Source organism: Phalaenopsis equestris, unplaced genomic scaffold (genome assembly GCF_001263595.1).
Source record: "Phalaenopsis equestris unplaced genomic scaffold, ASM126359v1 Scaffold227386, whole genome shotgun sequence".
NCBI lineage: Eukaryota > Viridiplantae > Streptophyta > Magnoliopsida > Asparagales > Orchidaceae > Phalaenopsis > Phalaenopsis equestris.
The window spans coordinates 92933-110277 of NW_018245376.1; the positions used below are offsets into that span (position 1 = coordinate 92933).

General features: G+C 34.4%; 1 protein-coding gene across 2 annotated transcripts in view; it reads left to right on the forward strand.

Moving 5' to 3' along the window:
- The first annotated feature begins 1558 nt into the window (after window positions 1–1558).
- LOC110037937 overlaps window positions 1559–17345 on the forward strand; it is a 32977-nt gene continuing 17190 nt past the window's right edge. For both annotated transcript variants that reach the window (XM_020742683.1, XM_020742682.1), the window contains exons 1-4: window positions 1559–1681; window positions 1794–1877; window positions 1965–2061; window positions 16168–16256. In XM_020742683.1, the coding sequence (XP_020598342.1) occupies window positions 1580–1681; window positions 1794–1877; window positions 1965–2061; window positions 16168–16256 (372 nt within the window). In that variant the 5' untranslated portion in view covers window positions 1559–1579. The remainder of the gene's footprint in view (window positions 1682–1793; window positions 1878–1964; window positions 2062–16167; window positions 16257–17345) is intronic.

Sequence of the window (17345 nt, forward strand, 5' to 3'; positions counted from 1 at the left end):
GTACGAGAGGCTACTAGTTGGAAGTATAGACTAATATGTTCAAATTTCGCATGAGAACAAAATTAGAGCATATTCAAACATACACATGCAAAGAGAAGAAATTATATAATTGTGGCTAGTCATGTGAAGGATAGACATATAAAATAATCTACATGCAAAGATGATGATGATGATAATTGTTCGAATAATGGTGATTTGCCATCAATTGATATATAAGTTATTAACCAAAGATGACCAATAAAATTAAGAAAGTGTTGTTGAATTAGGTGATCGTGAATGTAATGTGACATTTACGCAAATGATGTGATCAAAGTGAAAATTCACAAAGATTCTGTTCATTATAAAATAACAAAAAATTTAATATATATTTTTTTCCATTAGTATACTTATTATAAAAACTTGATGCATAAGAGAAGAATACGAGTGTCTGATGAAGAAAAAATGAATGGGATGACACAGTTGAGAGTGATGAGAGCAATAAAACTATTATGTATCACAATGATTCTTAAGACCATCCTAGTAATTTTAGAAAACTTAATTTTTATGTTTTCTAAATTCAAAAATTCTATTCAATTTTATCAATATAACAATCAGCTTATAAATTGTAATAATTCACATGTTAATCATATATGAAATTGTGCATATATAAATATATATATAAATAAATAAATAAATATATATATATATATATATATATATATATATATATATATCCTTTAATCGAACCCTTCAATTGGAACCATGAACCGACCGAACAAAAGCTCAGCTGAATGAAAAGAATAGAAGGCACTTGATTCGAGGGATAATAAATTAAAGCTAGCTCCCTCGAATGATTCTGAAATTCTTTACAGAGATGGCCAAAGGGCACCCAATATCATTCCATCCTCTGAGAAGACCTCTTATCCAATGAGACTTGACCGTCAGATTACAATAATATACCCTTTGACTAGCAGTCTAAGTTCACCATAACAATGAGAGGGCCTCTATCGAGAATTCTCTTGAGAGGGTCCGTTGAAGACTCTTTAGCCAACCAAAGGCTTTCTAGCCGAATGAACGATTATCGGACGACCGAATGGCAACACCAACAGAACATTAAATGATTTTCCCTTTTGTACCAACATCAGTTATGAATATTAAAGGTCTCACAATCATTATAAATATGAAAAAGCGCATTAAAATGAGACAAAAATGTAATTTTACTACATACCCTATGATCTATAAATATGGGACATTTCTTCTCGAAATGACTACCGAGTTTACTCGTTGAGAACGTGTGTTACTGTGCACTATACCTCTATCTCTCTTTCTATTTCTCTTGTCTGATCAAGACATTATTCTTTGGGTGTGGTTCACATGACATTTTTAAATTCAACAGAAAAATTTACATGCATGCATACCACTTGAGTCTTATAACTTACATATCTAACCCCTAAGTTTCAAATATTTGTGTATGCCATCTCACTTATGAATGAAAAATATGTTAAAATAATGATGTTTACATATTAAATATGAAAGATTTGCTTGATATCGCTGTGCAAAAAAATTGTTATTAGCTATGTAAAACGTAAGATTTGGGGATATGTACGTAAATGTCCCCCTTTTTTTATTTCCCGACGTAGTTTCCACCGAGCTAGGGCCAATGGGGGCCTCTGAATCTGTCATTTCCAAATTGCAGCAACAGGTAATCGTTTCCGCTTCTGCCAATCTCTTTCACCTTCTCAAGTCGGCTGTTAGCGTTAGGATTTCTCTTTTGAAGGACACAATCAAACAATCTTAGTTCTTACTTTTGGCAGCCAACGATAGATCAGGTCACTACCGTTTCTGAAAGGAAAGAGGACACTGACCCTATATTGGAGCGGATCCAGGCTTTGAAGATTGTGAGTTTTTTATTAGCAGTCCTCGAAAATTTCGGTATTCGTTGCTTTTCGCTTTCCGAATCGCTAAAAGTAGTTTTCATAATGCAGGCGACGCCGCTGCTGAGTTCCCAGCCGTCTTCAGAGGGTAGCTTGACAGATATCCTTGTCAGGAAACCCTCTTCTTCGTCCAATTCCACCATTCCAGGCAAGAACTTCCTTTCTGAATATTCATCTTTGCTTTTAGCATATTCTTACTTTTTCTATATTGGCTTATTCTAAGGCTCATGCTTGAATGCTGTTTTTGTCCGAGTTTGACTGGAAAATCTTGCATAATTTTTTTGGTCGTTTGACTATGAGATTGAGTGGAAGGTGAGGAGGGCTATAAAAGGTGTGATGAGTTTCAGAAGGTCCGCTGCATTAGAGTAATAATTTGTGGTCTTAGTGTTAGACTGAAATCCAATACACACTCAAGTAATTAAAGAGAAGCAAACAGAGAAGACATCTCATTTTTTACATGAAAAATTTTAGAAATAAGAAAAGAAAACGAAGGGTCTAGGAGAATTGAAATAATTCACTATGAATGATGAGTACACAAGTCCACTCTTCTCTTGAATTAAAAAAAATGGAATTACGAAGTTGAACATTATAAATGTACAACAGTAATTTATCGATAATAGTCATAGTATGACTATAATGAATGTAGTTTTTAATGATATCAAGCTGCAAGGGCCGTAGTCGATTGCTATAGAGATAGTAGTTCGTTGTTAATGTTGTAGATGATGGTTGTAACGCCAGTTTGTCATATAGACTATAGGCGAAAACTATGGTAGTAGTTGACCGTATGGGCTGTAAGTGACATTTTTTACGTGAAAAATTTTGGAAATCGGAAAAGAAAACGAAGGGTCTAGCCCAATTGAAACAATCTATTATGAATGGTGAGTACACATATCCACTCATCTCTTGAATTAAAAAAGAATGGAGTTACAAAGTTGAACTTTATAAGTGTACAACAGTAATTTATCGATAATAGTCATAGTATGACTATAATGAATGTAGTTCTTAGAGATATTAAGCTGTAAGGGTCGTAGTCGATTGCTATAGATGTAGTAGTTTGCTGTTAATGTTGTAAATGGTGGTTGTAACGCCAGCTTGTTATATAGGTCGTAGGTGAAAGCTATGGTAGTAGTTAACTGTGTGGGTTGTAAGTGGTTACGTTAGAAGCATCGGTCCACCACAGAGGCCATAGTAAGAAACTGCGAGAACTGTGAGTCACGTATGCCATAATGATGAGCTGTGATGACTTCCATAGACTGTAGAGGCGAGAGTCGGGAGTTGCACGAGCTGTAAGCTATGTAGGTCATAATTGGTTACATGGACCATAGTAGTGAGCTGCGACGACATCCTTAGGCCGTAGATGCCAGAGCTTGGAGCTGCTCGAGCTGTGATAACATCCGTATGCCTATCACATTCATCGGTCGCAAATGTCGAAGTTGGGTGCTGCACGAGTTGTGATAATATCTGTGGGTTGCGGAGTTCGGAGTTGAGAGCTGCACTAGCTGTGATGATGTCTGTAGGCTACAAAAATTGGAGTTGGGAGCTGCACGAGTTGTGATAACGTCTATGAGCCGTAGAGGATGAAGTTAAGAGATAAATTAAATGTGTCAACGTCCATAGGCCGCAGGAACTGAAGTTGGGAGTTGCACAAGCTGTGAACCAGATGAGTTGTATTTGATCACTTCGATTGTAGTGGTGAGCTGTGATGATGTCCATAGGCCATAAATGCCAGAGTTGGGAGTGTGTAAGTTGTATACCACGTATGTTGTAGATGCTAGAGTTAAAAGATGCACGAATTGTGAACCACATATGCTGTAGTGGTGAGTTGTGACGATGTCTGTATTCTGCGAAAGCTGGAGTTTAGAGCTGCACGAGTTGTGATCATGTCTGTAGACCGCAGATGCCTAAGTTGAGAGCTGCACTATATGTGATAACATTTATATGCCACAGAGGCTGGAGTTAGGAGCTGCACGAGCTGTAAATCATGTAAGTCGTAATTAGTTACATTGGCCATAACAATGAACTGCAATGACATTCGTAGGTCGCAAAGGCCAAAATCCGATGCTGCATAAGCTGTGGACCATGTAGGCCGTAGAGACCGGTGTTGGAAGCTACACGAGTTGTAATAATTTCCGTGGGCCGTAAAGAACAGAGTTGAGAGTTGCACTAGTTGTGATATTGTTTGTAGGCCACAGAGTCAAGAGTTTTGCTACACAAGTTGTGGACCACGTAGGGTATAGTTGGTCACAGAGGCGGTAGTGGTGAGCAACAATGATATCGATTAGCCATCAAGGACTGACTCAGAAGTTGCACAAACTATAGATCATGTAGGCCATAAAATTTAGAGTTGAGAGCTACACAAGCTGTGTACCATGTGGGCTGTAGTTGATCATGTAGGCCATAGTGGTGAACAATGATGATGTCCATAGTCCACGAATACCGGAGTCGGGAGATGCACGAGTTGTGGACCACGTAGTTCGTAGTTGGCCACTTAGGCTGTAGTGGTGAGTTGTAAGGACGTTCGTAGTCGTAGAGGCCACAGTCGAGAGCTTTAGGAGTCCGAAGTCACTGTATTTGAAGTACATTGTTACATGGTGTAATGGGCGACATATTATTTCATCATGTGCTTTATTGTTTCGCAATGTACATTGGGATTCTGCAATGTACATTGTGACTCTATAAGAGATTTCCCTGCAAGGAGTAGATGACAGCCGATGGTGGTTAACGGTTGTCAGCAGTTGTAAGGTTGGGAGGAATTCGCCAGATCTTCAGTGTAAAAATGATTCCGAGCTTTTACCCTCTCTCTAAGATCCAGTCACCTTCTGCTTCTAGCCTCAGGTCCCCTTTTAAGAGGGGGATAAGACTCTATTTATAGAGTCCAGATAGCAAATAAGAAAGTAATTTGTACACTCTGATTGGATGGCTGGGGAGATTCTCTCAATCAAACAGTATTATGTGGACATTTAAGTGCTTGAATGATGTCGAAATTGAGTGATTTTGGGCTCTTTGGATTCAGCTTGTCGAGACGCTCGATTTAGCTATAAGTTTTGTCATATTCAAAATCTGTTTGAACTTCTAATTATGCACTGAAACTTCTAAAAGTAGCTTAACAGCTTGATTTGGGCTTGATTTGACTTGAATTAAACTAATTTTGATATCATTGGGTCCGTTTTGTCAAGTTGATAAGTTTGACTATAAGTTTGTTGAAATCAGAATTTTGAATGATTTTTAATCAAAATTTGAACATTTATTATTCAAAAAATTATCTTAAGATTTGTGTTATGCCTCAAGATTTATGCCAGATGATGGAAATTTGTTGATGACATTTCAAGGAGTAAAGTTTGTTAGCAAGGTACGGGGGAACATTAAAATTGTCTAATTATGTGATTTCATGAACAACAATCAAGTAATATTTGCAAAATCATAAACTACGAATAGCAAGTTATTTCACAATAATGCAACGTATTCAATTTTTAAATATAAGCTTTCATGAACTACGATAACTTATTTTTTAGGTGATTTTCGTGATATTGCATTTTTCGATTTAAGGTGTGGCCCCATTTCAAGGAGGGCATCTAGTTTCATTTAGTGAAATTAATCAAGAAGCTAATATTTGCGTCCAATCATGCAACCTTAGAGACAGTTTGTGGAGATTTAGAAATTGGCTAGTTCTAATGTGGGGTGCAGGTAATTACAGTGGAATTACTGCTTCATTCGTTTGCAATGAAAAAATTACTTTGTTTTTTCCTTTATTTTTTTGGTGTGGCTGTTGAATTAAAATCGAGTATGAACATGACAAAATTTGCAACATAGAACTTGACGAATTGATTCATAGGCTGAGTATGTGATATGGGATGGTAAAATATTTTTAGTTGTAGTTTGAGTTTTTAGATAGTTTGAATGGGTTCTTATGTCAAAATAGACGCTCTTTGGCCATTTTCTAACTTTGCTATGAGGGTGAGTTGATTCTTTCAGTTGGGAAGCTTGTATTTGAATTTGAATTGACTCTTTTTTGACTTCTATCCATTGAATATTGTAGTTAATACAAAATATATGATATTTTATTAAAGACAAGATTTGTCCTCATATATTTTATTTTTTACTTTTGCAGGGTCCCAAGCCCCAAGTGTGAAAATTGGAGGGTTGCATCAGGTGATAGACAACCAGCGTAAAATTTATCAAAAAATCATGACATGTATCCAATTGATCATTGTATAAATGCTCGGACGTCCCTTGGAAGCGACGTGCCGTATAACCTAAATACAGTGAAAAGTGTGTTAGGGCTGCTACACGCGTGCCCAGGTAAATATCGAAAATTCTTATATTGCGGACGAATGCATATAAATAAGTTAGTTTACGAAACTAATTTAGGATATGATCTCGGAATATAGATACCCTCACAGGTAAATTAATCAAATTAGTTGATATTATGATTCATAGAAAGATAAATATCTTATGTATTCAACAAACTAAATGGGTTGGAGAAAAGACTAAGGAGATTGACAACTTAGATTTTAAACTTTGGTATTCAGGTATGAGTCGCACCAGAAATGGTATAAGTGTAATTATAGATAAGAGTTTGAAAGATAAGAAAATAGATAAGAGTTTGAAAGATAATGTTGTAAAAATTTATAGAATTTGAGATAGAATTATCGTCCTCAAAATTATTATTGATACTAAGATTTTTAATATTATAAGTGCCAATGTGATCCCAATTTTTGTATGTAAAGATTTATGAAGTTGACACCACTACAACGCCAAAAACTTGATTCTTATATGAAAAATAACTTGTGTAAAATATATATAATTATAGACAATTAATAATGAGATTCTATGCAAGTATACGTATCGTTATCAAGTAATAATGAATTTTCTATTTAAGCCCAAAATATTGATCCCACGGGAAATGTGTAAGTTAACAATGATAAATTTTATCAAGAAATTTACAGAAAATCAAACAAAATCAATGTCACTAATTTCAAATGTTGAGATATTAACCAAACTAAATTACTTAACCATTAGCAAAACAAAAATGTAAATTTTGAATAATAATTATTAATCTACTAACTATATTTATGTAATGAAGATTTCTTATGTGAAAAAGCATCATTCCCACTACAATAAAATTCTGGTGAAATGGTGAAATGAGATGAGATGAGATAAATGTTTATAATATGTATTGTGCAAAATATGAGCAATTTTAATTTTCTACCATGATACAGTGCATAGAAAATCATTGGTTAATCTTAGGTTTACTCCCTAAATCCGTGGCTAGGCTAGGAGGATACCGACTCCCACTCCCCTTCACCTGGAGGCTAACTCTCGCTTTAGTTTTTAAACACTTAAACCAAATTGGAGATTTTAGTCTGTTACACTAAAGATTCTCCAATTTTACACCAACAAAGAATATTTCTTTATTTATTTGCACTGAATTTCTTGAACGAATATCTCCTTCATAAAATCAAATGTGACCCTCATTCTGTTGTAGAACTCATACTCCATTTCTCGGATTATATGTTTCACAACATATTTTAACAAATAAATTGACTAGATTGAAAAGTAAATTAAGTTCAGAGTTGGAAAATTATCACAATTTATTTTAAATTTTAATTATGACTCATTCATTTTATCTATTTATTTCACCATATTTCAGAGTATGGGAAAAGATAGAGGGAACTACTCAGACTTCATGAGAAAGATACGACAAAACACAAATTTTATATATAAAAAAGTTCATACAATACTAAATAAACAAACAAACTTATCTGAAACTATTTCTTAAAGCAAATCCTTTGTAGTCTTTCCTTAAAAATGCAGGAAGAAGAACTCTCTCACTTTTCTCTTTCTCCAACACTCTTACAGAAATTTCACTAAATCTCACCACAAAAACTATAAACTATCAAAACAAAATTACCAATTGACTCCAAAATGATGGTGGAATGAAGATGAATTATGAAAATGTGGCGTGGTAAAACGTTGTGGAGCGAAAAATGAACGTAGATGAGCCCGTCTTCTGATGAAATTCGGCCCCAAATAAAACCCAAGGTTGGTTCTCTAAGAGGTCTCTTAAAAAATCGTCCAAATACATCGAACCTTCTAGAAACTAGGTCTGAACCGCCTTTGGCGCCGTCGACGCTAGTCTGGCGCCGGCGGCGCTGAGTGAAAATTGACGCTGAGTAAAATTTCTCCAGCTTCCGGTTGTTCTGCAGTGCCGGCCCCTGACCTTGGCGCTGCCGGCGCTGAGTATTTCCTCAAAAATGTCATTTTGACTACAAATTTCATCATTTTTGCTTCACAAATTTCATCATTTTTAAAAATCAACAACCTGCAAGAAAACATCAAAATATTTTTTGCTTTAATTGCTTTAAGCCCTAAAAATCAACAACCTGCAAGAAAACATCAAAATACCTTCCATTAAAGTACAATATCACAAAAAATAAATATAAAATATGGGTCTAAAAATGCATATATTTTCGGTGTATCATTATGCTCCTCAATTAGGTTTACGTATAGGTTCTAAAGAAAAATTCTAGAATGACCTAAATGATTTAATACAAATGATACTTTTTGAAGAAAAAATTTTATCGAAGATTTAAATGGACAAGAGTGGTAGAAAGTTTTAAAAATATTCATGGTGGCTACGGTTTTGGAGTGATTAATGAAGAAGCTAACGACATATTAGATTTATTTTAGCGTATGATTTTGTTATTGTTAATACTTTATTCAAAAAAAGAAATGAGCATATTATTAATTATAAGAATGAATCTAATAAAATATTACTTGATTATTTTCTGATGAGAAGAAAAGATTGTCAAGAATATAAAGATTGTAAGGTCATTCCAAGTGGGATTTAAGTACTCAACATCGATTATTAGTTCTAAATTTTAAAATGAAGAGTTGTAAATAAAAAATACTAAAAATCATTGTCGTAGAATTAGATGGAGACACTTAAAAGACACAAATAAAATTATTCTTATGAACTAACTTCAAGAGATTAAGATTTGAAATGTTCATGAAGAAACAATTTTTATGTGGGATAAGAAACAAATGCTATTAAACAAGTGACAAAAGATGTATTTGGAGAATCAAAAGAAAAACTTTCTATAAATAAAAATAGTTAGTGGTGGATAATAATGTGCAAGAAAAGATAAAATATGAGAAGTTATGTTATAAAAAATTGTTTAAATGTAAAAGATTAGAGAACTGAGAAAAATATAAAATGATTCGTAAGTAGTTTAAGAGAATCTGTGACGAAAAAAAATTGTTTTTATTGATCTTTATAATAGATTATATACTAAAGAGTGTGAAAAATATATGTATAAACTAGTCAAGCAAAGATAAAATAAAAGTAAAGATTTAACTCGAGTAAAGTGTATTAAAGATGAAAATCAAAAGTTGCTTTTCTTAGAAAAATATTTTCAAAATAGGTGGGTGAATTATTTTGATAAATTCTTTAATGAAGTTTCTGAAAATACGATCGACCTTAGTGATCTTATAGCGTTAATAATAATAAAATGTTTCATTTTTATCATCGCGTTAGTAAAAAAAAAAGTTGAGACTTTAAAGAAAATCAAGGGTGGAAAGTGAACTGATGATATTCCAATCGAAGAGTGGAAATATATCGGAGATTTGGAAGTTTTTTGGCTTACTAAACTCTTTAATATTATTATTAAAATTAACAAGATGCCTGAGGAGTGGAGGAAGAGTATTTTGGTCCCCATTTTTAAGAATAAAGGGAATACACAAGAGTGTGCAAATTATAGTGGAATTAATTTGATGTGTCATACTTTAAACTTATGGCAGAGGGTAATTGAACGTAGGTTAAGACGTATTACAAAGATTTCTCATAACCAATTTGGATTTATGCCGGTCCCAATTTGGATTTAATTTGGATTTATGCCGGTCAGGTTTACTATGGAAGCTATACATTTATTGAGAGTTTTGATGGAGAAGTAAAGAAAGAATAAGGAGGATCTACATATGATTTTTATGATTTAGAAAAAGTTTACGATAAGGTTCCAAGAGATATCCTTTGGAGAGTTCTAGAGAAAAAAGATGCTGATATGACTTACATTCAAGACAATAAAGATATGTATACTAGAGTTGTTATTTATGTTCAAACAGAAGGAGGATTAAACATATATTTTTCTATTTCAGTTAGGTTACATTAGGGATCGACTTTAAGCCCATATCTTCTTGCTTTTGTTATTAATACTCTTACTGGACATTTACAGGAGGATGTACCTTAGTGTATGCTTTTCGTTGATGATATCTTGATGATTTCGTTGATGATATCCTTCTCGTGGATAAGACTAGAGAAAAAGTTCAGGAAAAGCTTGAATTATGGAAACCTAAATTGGAGTCTAAAGGCCTTCGTTTGAGTAGAACTAAAACTGAATACATGGAATGTAATTTTAGTAGTAGTAGCTCTAATGACGGAGTTGTAACTATGGATGATCAAATTATTAAAAGGTGTGAACGCTTTAGATATCTTGGGACTATTGTTCAAAGTGATGGCGATATAGATGGAGACATTATTATTAGAATTTAAGTTGGTTGGTTGAAGTAGAGGAATGTTTCGGGCCTATTTTGTGATAGAAAAGTATCGCTTAGACTGAAAGGAAAATTTTATAGGATGGTGGTGAGACATGCAATACTCGATGGCGCTGAATGTTGGCCTTTAAATGAGAAGCATAAAACTAAGTTAAGTGTTGCTGAGACGAGAATGCTTAGGTGGATGAGTGACTTTACACTTTGAGATGAAATGTGAAATGAATATATCCGTGATAAGGTTGGTGTAGCTCTCGCGGCGGACAAAATTAGAGAGAGTCATCTTAGAGTCATCTTAGGAGTCATCTTAGATGGTTTGGTCACATTAAACTTTGACCATTTGATGATCCGATTAGGAGAGTAGATATTTTAGATTTGGCTTATGGTAAGAAAGGCATAGGTAGATCTAGAAAGACTTTGGCATATTGTATAGAAAATGCTCTTAATTTATTATAATTAAATGAAAATTTGACACTCAATAGGACACAAAAGGATTCATGTATCCTACTCCACTTAGTGGGATAAAGGTTTGTTGTTGTTGTTATTGTAGTGGGTCTCCTTATAGAATCATTCCTTTTTATAAGTATATGGGTCATTTAGTTTATTTACTTTAGTTTTAGGCTCTGTTCATAGCATGTTTGGGTGCAAAAAGGTTATGTTCATTCCTTGAGACAGAAATTAGAAGTTCTACAAGTTCTTTCTTCAACTTAGTTCTTATTTTGTTTTGATTTGGGACTTGACGATTTTGTTCTTGTAATACATCACTTTGTGACTATTCATTTGTTTCTTATTCTTACTTTATGTTCTTCAATTTCTTGCATCTTAATATGATAAATTTATTTTAATTATTTCTAATGTCGTATAGTCTATATCATGGTAACACTTTGACATTTTCTCCCTATAAGGGTGCATTTTCAAGTGTTGTGCATGTCCATCTCTTCAAAGGTGCATATGGGTGGGATAAATACTATGACCCGAAATTATCATAATTTTTCCACCATGTTAGAAAAAATGTGGTGTACTTAGTTTTGGCAATCTTAAGTTCATTTCCTTACCAAGCTAAGAAAATTGCGTATGGATGTCGTACGAGAAAATATACATATACAAGATTTTCCAACCGCATAAAAAAATGTATATGGGTCTTTATATTTCTTTGGCTAGGAATTATGATTGAAGGGTATATAACATTAATATTATCAACATTCTCCTGTAGACCAAGCAAAACAAAGTTTGGAGGACCCGACCTCCAGACAACCTAGAGTTTGCTTTCCTCACCCGATTTAGACAGATGTTGTTTCAATTCATTTATAGATTTAATAACAAGGCAACTCATGATTATAACAAACTAGCTTTAGAGGATAATTTTTTTTTGCATAAACATGAATTACTTACTCTTTTCCATTTTTCTTAGGGTTGATAAATCACATTATGTACATGCATAGGTGCATTTTGCTTTTGTACTTCTGTACTTTTGTACTTCTTTTTTTCTTAGTTTGAATATAAATTTTAAGTTTTAAGGGTATTCTTTTTTCTATGGCGATTTGATAAGTTTGAGTTTGCATTTTATCTTATGTGGGCAAGGCCTACAACGCCGAGACGATAGATGCACGAGATCGAAACATCCAAAATTTCATTTTATTAAAAAATAAAATAATAGTAAATATCTCTCTCTCTCTCTCTCTCTCTCTCTCTCTCTCTCTCTCTCTCTCTCTCTCTCTCTCTCTCTCTCTCTCTCTCTCTCTCTCTCTCTCTCTCTCTCTCTCTCTCTCTCTATATATATATATATATATATATATATATTTATATGCTGATTTTTCCTAGAGAAGGTTAGAGAGGGATATCTTTCTCTCAGTGAAAGGGAGAGAATGTGAGATAGAGACAGAGGTGAAGGGGGTTTTCTTTTTATTTAGAAAGAGATACATGAAAGAGATGGGGCGGAGAGTTGACTAGAGGAAAGTTCTCTTTGTTTAGACGGAAGTATGAGAGAAAGTGGTCGCTATTGCTTATTAGGGCTTAAAATTTTTGGAGTCAAGTTGCTGACAAGGAAGAAATAGGGGGAGGGTTGTTGGGTTGTAGACATGTAAGCTAAAAGGGAGGTTGTCTAGAGGTTTTAGCTGCATGAGCATGAGTTTAAGGAAGAAAGGGTTGTGCATGCGGCTGGGCTTGAGCAGGTCTAGCAGGTTCAAGTCATTATTCCAGAGAGGAAGAGGACAGGGGAAAGAGGGAACACCTGCCCAATGATGGTTATTGTGTGTGTGAGGATGAGAACTCAGATCTAGGGGTCACCGACAATGGGTTGTGAAGGAGGGGGCTTCGGGTGCTATTGCACTTTGGCTGTGATCCCTGGGATCTAGTTTAGGATGCCATGGATCATTCTGTTTAGTTTTCTTTTATTTCATTGAAGATTCTAGCTGTCATATTTTTTTTTCTATATGTTCACAGAAACTTCTCTAGAAAGGGTTTCTTTGGTTGGTTCCGGCTGACTTCTACAGATCATTGTGTTTTTTATGATTCTTGGCATATATTCATACTCACCACACTTTTAAAATATTTGATTCTTTTTTTCTTGGAGTCGTGTCAAAACCTTAGATAAAAAAAGAAGGGTGAGAAGTGAAAGGCAGAGAGGAAATCTGAAAGAGAAAAGGGGAAAAATTCATTATCAGCTTGATGAACAGTATTACAGAAAATTATGGCCTAGAATTGTTTAAACAAGGATCCCTTCGTGACCCCCTTTTTATAGGTAGGTATTTGAGTTCAAGTTTGTAAAATGTATAATAGGCATATAGTGTAAGAACTCAGATTTGGGCTGTTTGTTAGCCATCTGTTTGAGATAAAGTCATTGGTTATGAAATTTGTCAAGCAGCTCTCCACATTTCGATGAGTTTCTGGGCTGAACCGGTTCGATGAGTTCAAAGTAAGTCTAGCGCGATCATAAGCTTTGTGAATGTGTTCCTTTTAGTTGACTTATGAGTCTCTCTCGATTCTGGCAAATAAGTGCCTCAAACCTGGCTTAGTGAGTTCTTCTGAATCCGCTTGGTGTGTCCATCTCCAGTTAACGAGTTCTCCCTCTCCCAAGGGATATGGCTAGCAGATCCAACCTGAACATGGACTTGGTCTCGACTAGCAAATGTGTCTCCTTATCTTTCACTAAGGTGAGCTTGCCTTCACGGTATACAATTGGGATATGCTTAATTTCTCTTGTTTTCCTAATTCAATATATTGAATTATCTTTAATCAATGTCCATTCTTTTCACTATTCCTCTCATTATGCTATAATGATTAGTATAATCAAGGCTCTTTGTGCCACTAAAAACATGTTTTCTGTCCAATGCATACTTGATTTTGCTAACTTTAAATCAAGGAAATAATTATTATGGGCATCTATGAAATTCTGGCTTCCTGATAACCTTAGCCTACGAGAAGTGACATACTATGCTTTTCATGTTAGGGATAGCAGTGCTATTGTAGGATTTTTGAATTGTCAAACAGTTTCTTTGAATAGAAACACGAGATTTTGGCAGCAAAGTACACTCATTTTGGGGAAAATAACTTGCAGAGAATGGTTGAGGCTTAAAGAGAATTCTGGACCATTTGATAGAACAGGTTATTCTACATAGTAAGCTAAAACTCTTAGGGCATCAAAATGGATTATCAATTGTTGAATTTCTTTCTCTAATCATAGCGAAAAACTTTAGTAAGCTAAAACTCTTAGGGCATCAAAATGGATTATTAATTGTTGAATTTCTTCTCTAATCATAATGAAAAAACTTTAGACACATGGATCGAGACTGTACCTTTAGATTTGTCTCTTTATGACATGCAGATTGTAATTCGTGTGCATTCTTCAAAGATTGCCGACCTCTATTTATTTTTCTCTCCTTTTTGGTTTTATTTTTATTTTTTGATGCCTTAGGGAGATATATATTAATCTCCTCTATGGTACAAGGAAAAGTGGATATTCTTGAGAGGTTTTTTTTGTTACTTATTTTCTACATGATATCAGAGTAAGATTAGGGTGTTCCTTCCAACATTTTTTCTTATTCTCTAAGGTTTGGGTTTCCACTTCCAACTTTTCTTCTTATTGTCTAAGGTTTGGATTTTAATTTTTAATCTTTGTTCTTATTCTCTAGGTTAGGGTTTCTTACTTCCAACCTTTGCTCTTATTCTCTAATGTTAAGGATTCCACTTCCAACATTGTCCCTCTTACCAAATTCTCCTTCTATTCACTTTGTCGGGTTCTTTGACTTACCTTCAAAAGAATTGACCATGATTAATGATGAAAATCAAACCAAAGGAGAACTCTAGGTATTTCAAGCATCTTATCGCTTGCATGAGAGAGAATATCTTCAATGGTCCCAAATCATGAAGACATTTCTAATGAGAAAGAAAAAGATCCAACACTTTGTGGATCTACGTTTGGAGCCCAAAACTCTCACAGTTGTTACTTTGGGAAGAAATTGATTCTATGATCATGACATGGTTGTGGTACACAATGCAATCGAAAATTAGTATTTTTTTTATATTTTTCTATCAACAAGAATATGTTTCGGACTTACTAAATAAAAGCAATATGACAGAGTGTAAGCTGTGTGAAACTCCAATTGAACCAGGATAAAACTTGGATTTTGATGAAATAATTGATATAAATATAAGACAAAAGCAAAGGAATATAACTGACCAATATATTCATCAAAAAGAGTATACAACCCAACATTTAAACATATCATAAGTAAACATAGAAAGATGGATATCTACCATCCAGTTTGAGGGAGAGTGTAGAATTTCTTTACCAATTATAGCAAAGAACTTAAGGCATACGGATCAAGGCTCTTTATTGTTGGAGTTGTTTTCTTATGTCCCTCGTATGGTAAAAAACTTAAGGCACATGAATCCATGCTCTATATTTCAGATTTGTCTCTTCATGACCATCAGATTGTAATTTGTGAGCCCTCCGAAATAATCGTTGGCCCCAATTTATTTTTCTTTATTTTTGGTTTTATTCCTATTTTGTAATGCTTTTGGGAACTGTATATATATCTCCCTACTTGTACAAAGAAAAATGAATGACTCTTGAGAGTTTTTTCCATTGCTTTATTTTCTACAACTATTATTCTATAAAAGAAGAGAAGATGATGAAGATAGACTAGGGAAGACTTGAAATGCTATCTGTACGATTAGAAGCAGTGCCCATGCTAGGCTTCTTAAATATTCTAAAATTATCAAATTTTTTACTTGACCAAATCTTATCAGGTTACAGTTTAATGCCAAGGCATCTACTGTTTGAATATAGTAGGTAATTTACAAATCAAAATTTAGCACTTTTTTGTTTTAAATTGTGAAGCCCAATGTTCTGTTGTTACTCGTATCTGCATATCATGAATGACTGGAAGAAAAGCCAGACACTTTACATGAAACACTGAAATTAGATAGTTTAGATATCCAACAAAATTGTCAGATATACCTCTATATAGTCTATAACAAATGAAACAATGGTATAATTTATTATGCTTAGCTTGAGGAAGATATGAAACCTTTCCAATTAATAACCATTTTTGTTGTTTTCAAATTAAAATTTCTGATGAAACTACTGAGTTTTCAAATTTTCCAAACATGAAATGACAGTATGTAGTACCAATTCATCTACTTTCTGAATACCTGCTCCATAGGTGCCACTCGAACTAAGCAGCTTCGTTTTTTTTTGTTGTAGGCAGCCTGAATCCCAATATTTTATTGGAGCTCTTCTCTACATATCGTGAATGGCAGACTGAAAAAGCCAAGAAAATCAGTCAGAAGCAGGTATTTTATATGCATAAAACTTTATTATTTTCAGAATCAATCTCTTGATCATAGGTGCTCAAAGTATCACACTCAAAATCATCTCCGTGACCTTTCTCTCTCCTCTTTATTGATTGGGCACCATAGGAAAACAATTGATTACAGGCGGAAAAATCACACTGGGCAAGAGCCTGTATTTCAGCCAACAATCGAAATTTCTGGCTGATAGCTGTCAGCTGGAAAATTGCTTGTTGGAAATGCTTTTTCGGCTGAATGTATTCTGCTGCTAGGGATTTAACGGTGGAATTGTGGCTATATTTCAGCTAGTAATCCGACTGGCTGCATTTTCCATCGATATATTATTGATGGCCATTAAACCTACCGGCTGGTTGTCCCACCGCTAATAATCGGTTGTTTTTTCAACTGGTAATAATATACTGGCAGAAAATTTAACCGGAAACCTGCATTAGAGCAAGAAAAAATAACCGAGGCCCTAGCAAACAAATGTAATACACCTACAATCGCAGAACAAAACAAATAACAAACATATCCTCATCATCTCAAAACAGTGTAAAAGTACACTCAGACTTTAATAAATGAAATCATAACAAATATAACAATAAATATCAATAAATCATAAAAAATCATCCACTAAAATATATCTATGGAATAAATAAAAATAATACAATAATGTTCTACACATATAAAAATAAAAAATTATCTGATCTCTTTCTCCTCGTCGATCATAGGTTGCTTGTCAGACATATTTGCCTGGCACTGCAACTGCTCAAGCATGGTCTCAAGCCTCTTGAAGTTGGCATCCTTGGCTTACTCTGTCACATTCAGCCTGAACTCTATCTCACGTAGATTAAAAGTAAAGTTGGTCGCATCAACTGATGGCGACCTCTGACTAGAATTGGAGTGTTGTGCCTAGTAAACAAATCCTTATGCCCTGAGACCGTAGACTACCCCTTCTTCCCCCCGCTTCCCCACCCCAACCCCCCACACCCTCCTGCATGCAAATTCTTTCAATATCTCAAAGTCTGAGTAGTTAGACTGACCATTACTCATTATACCGAAGATTGTAAGAGTAATTAGCATTGAAGTAAG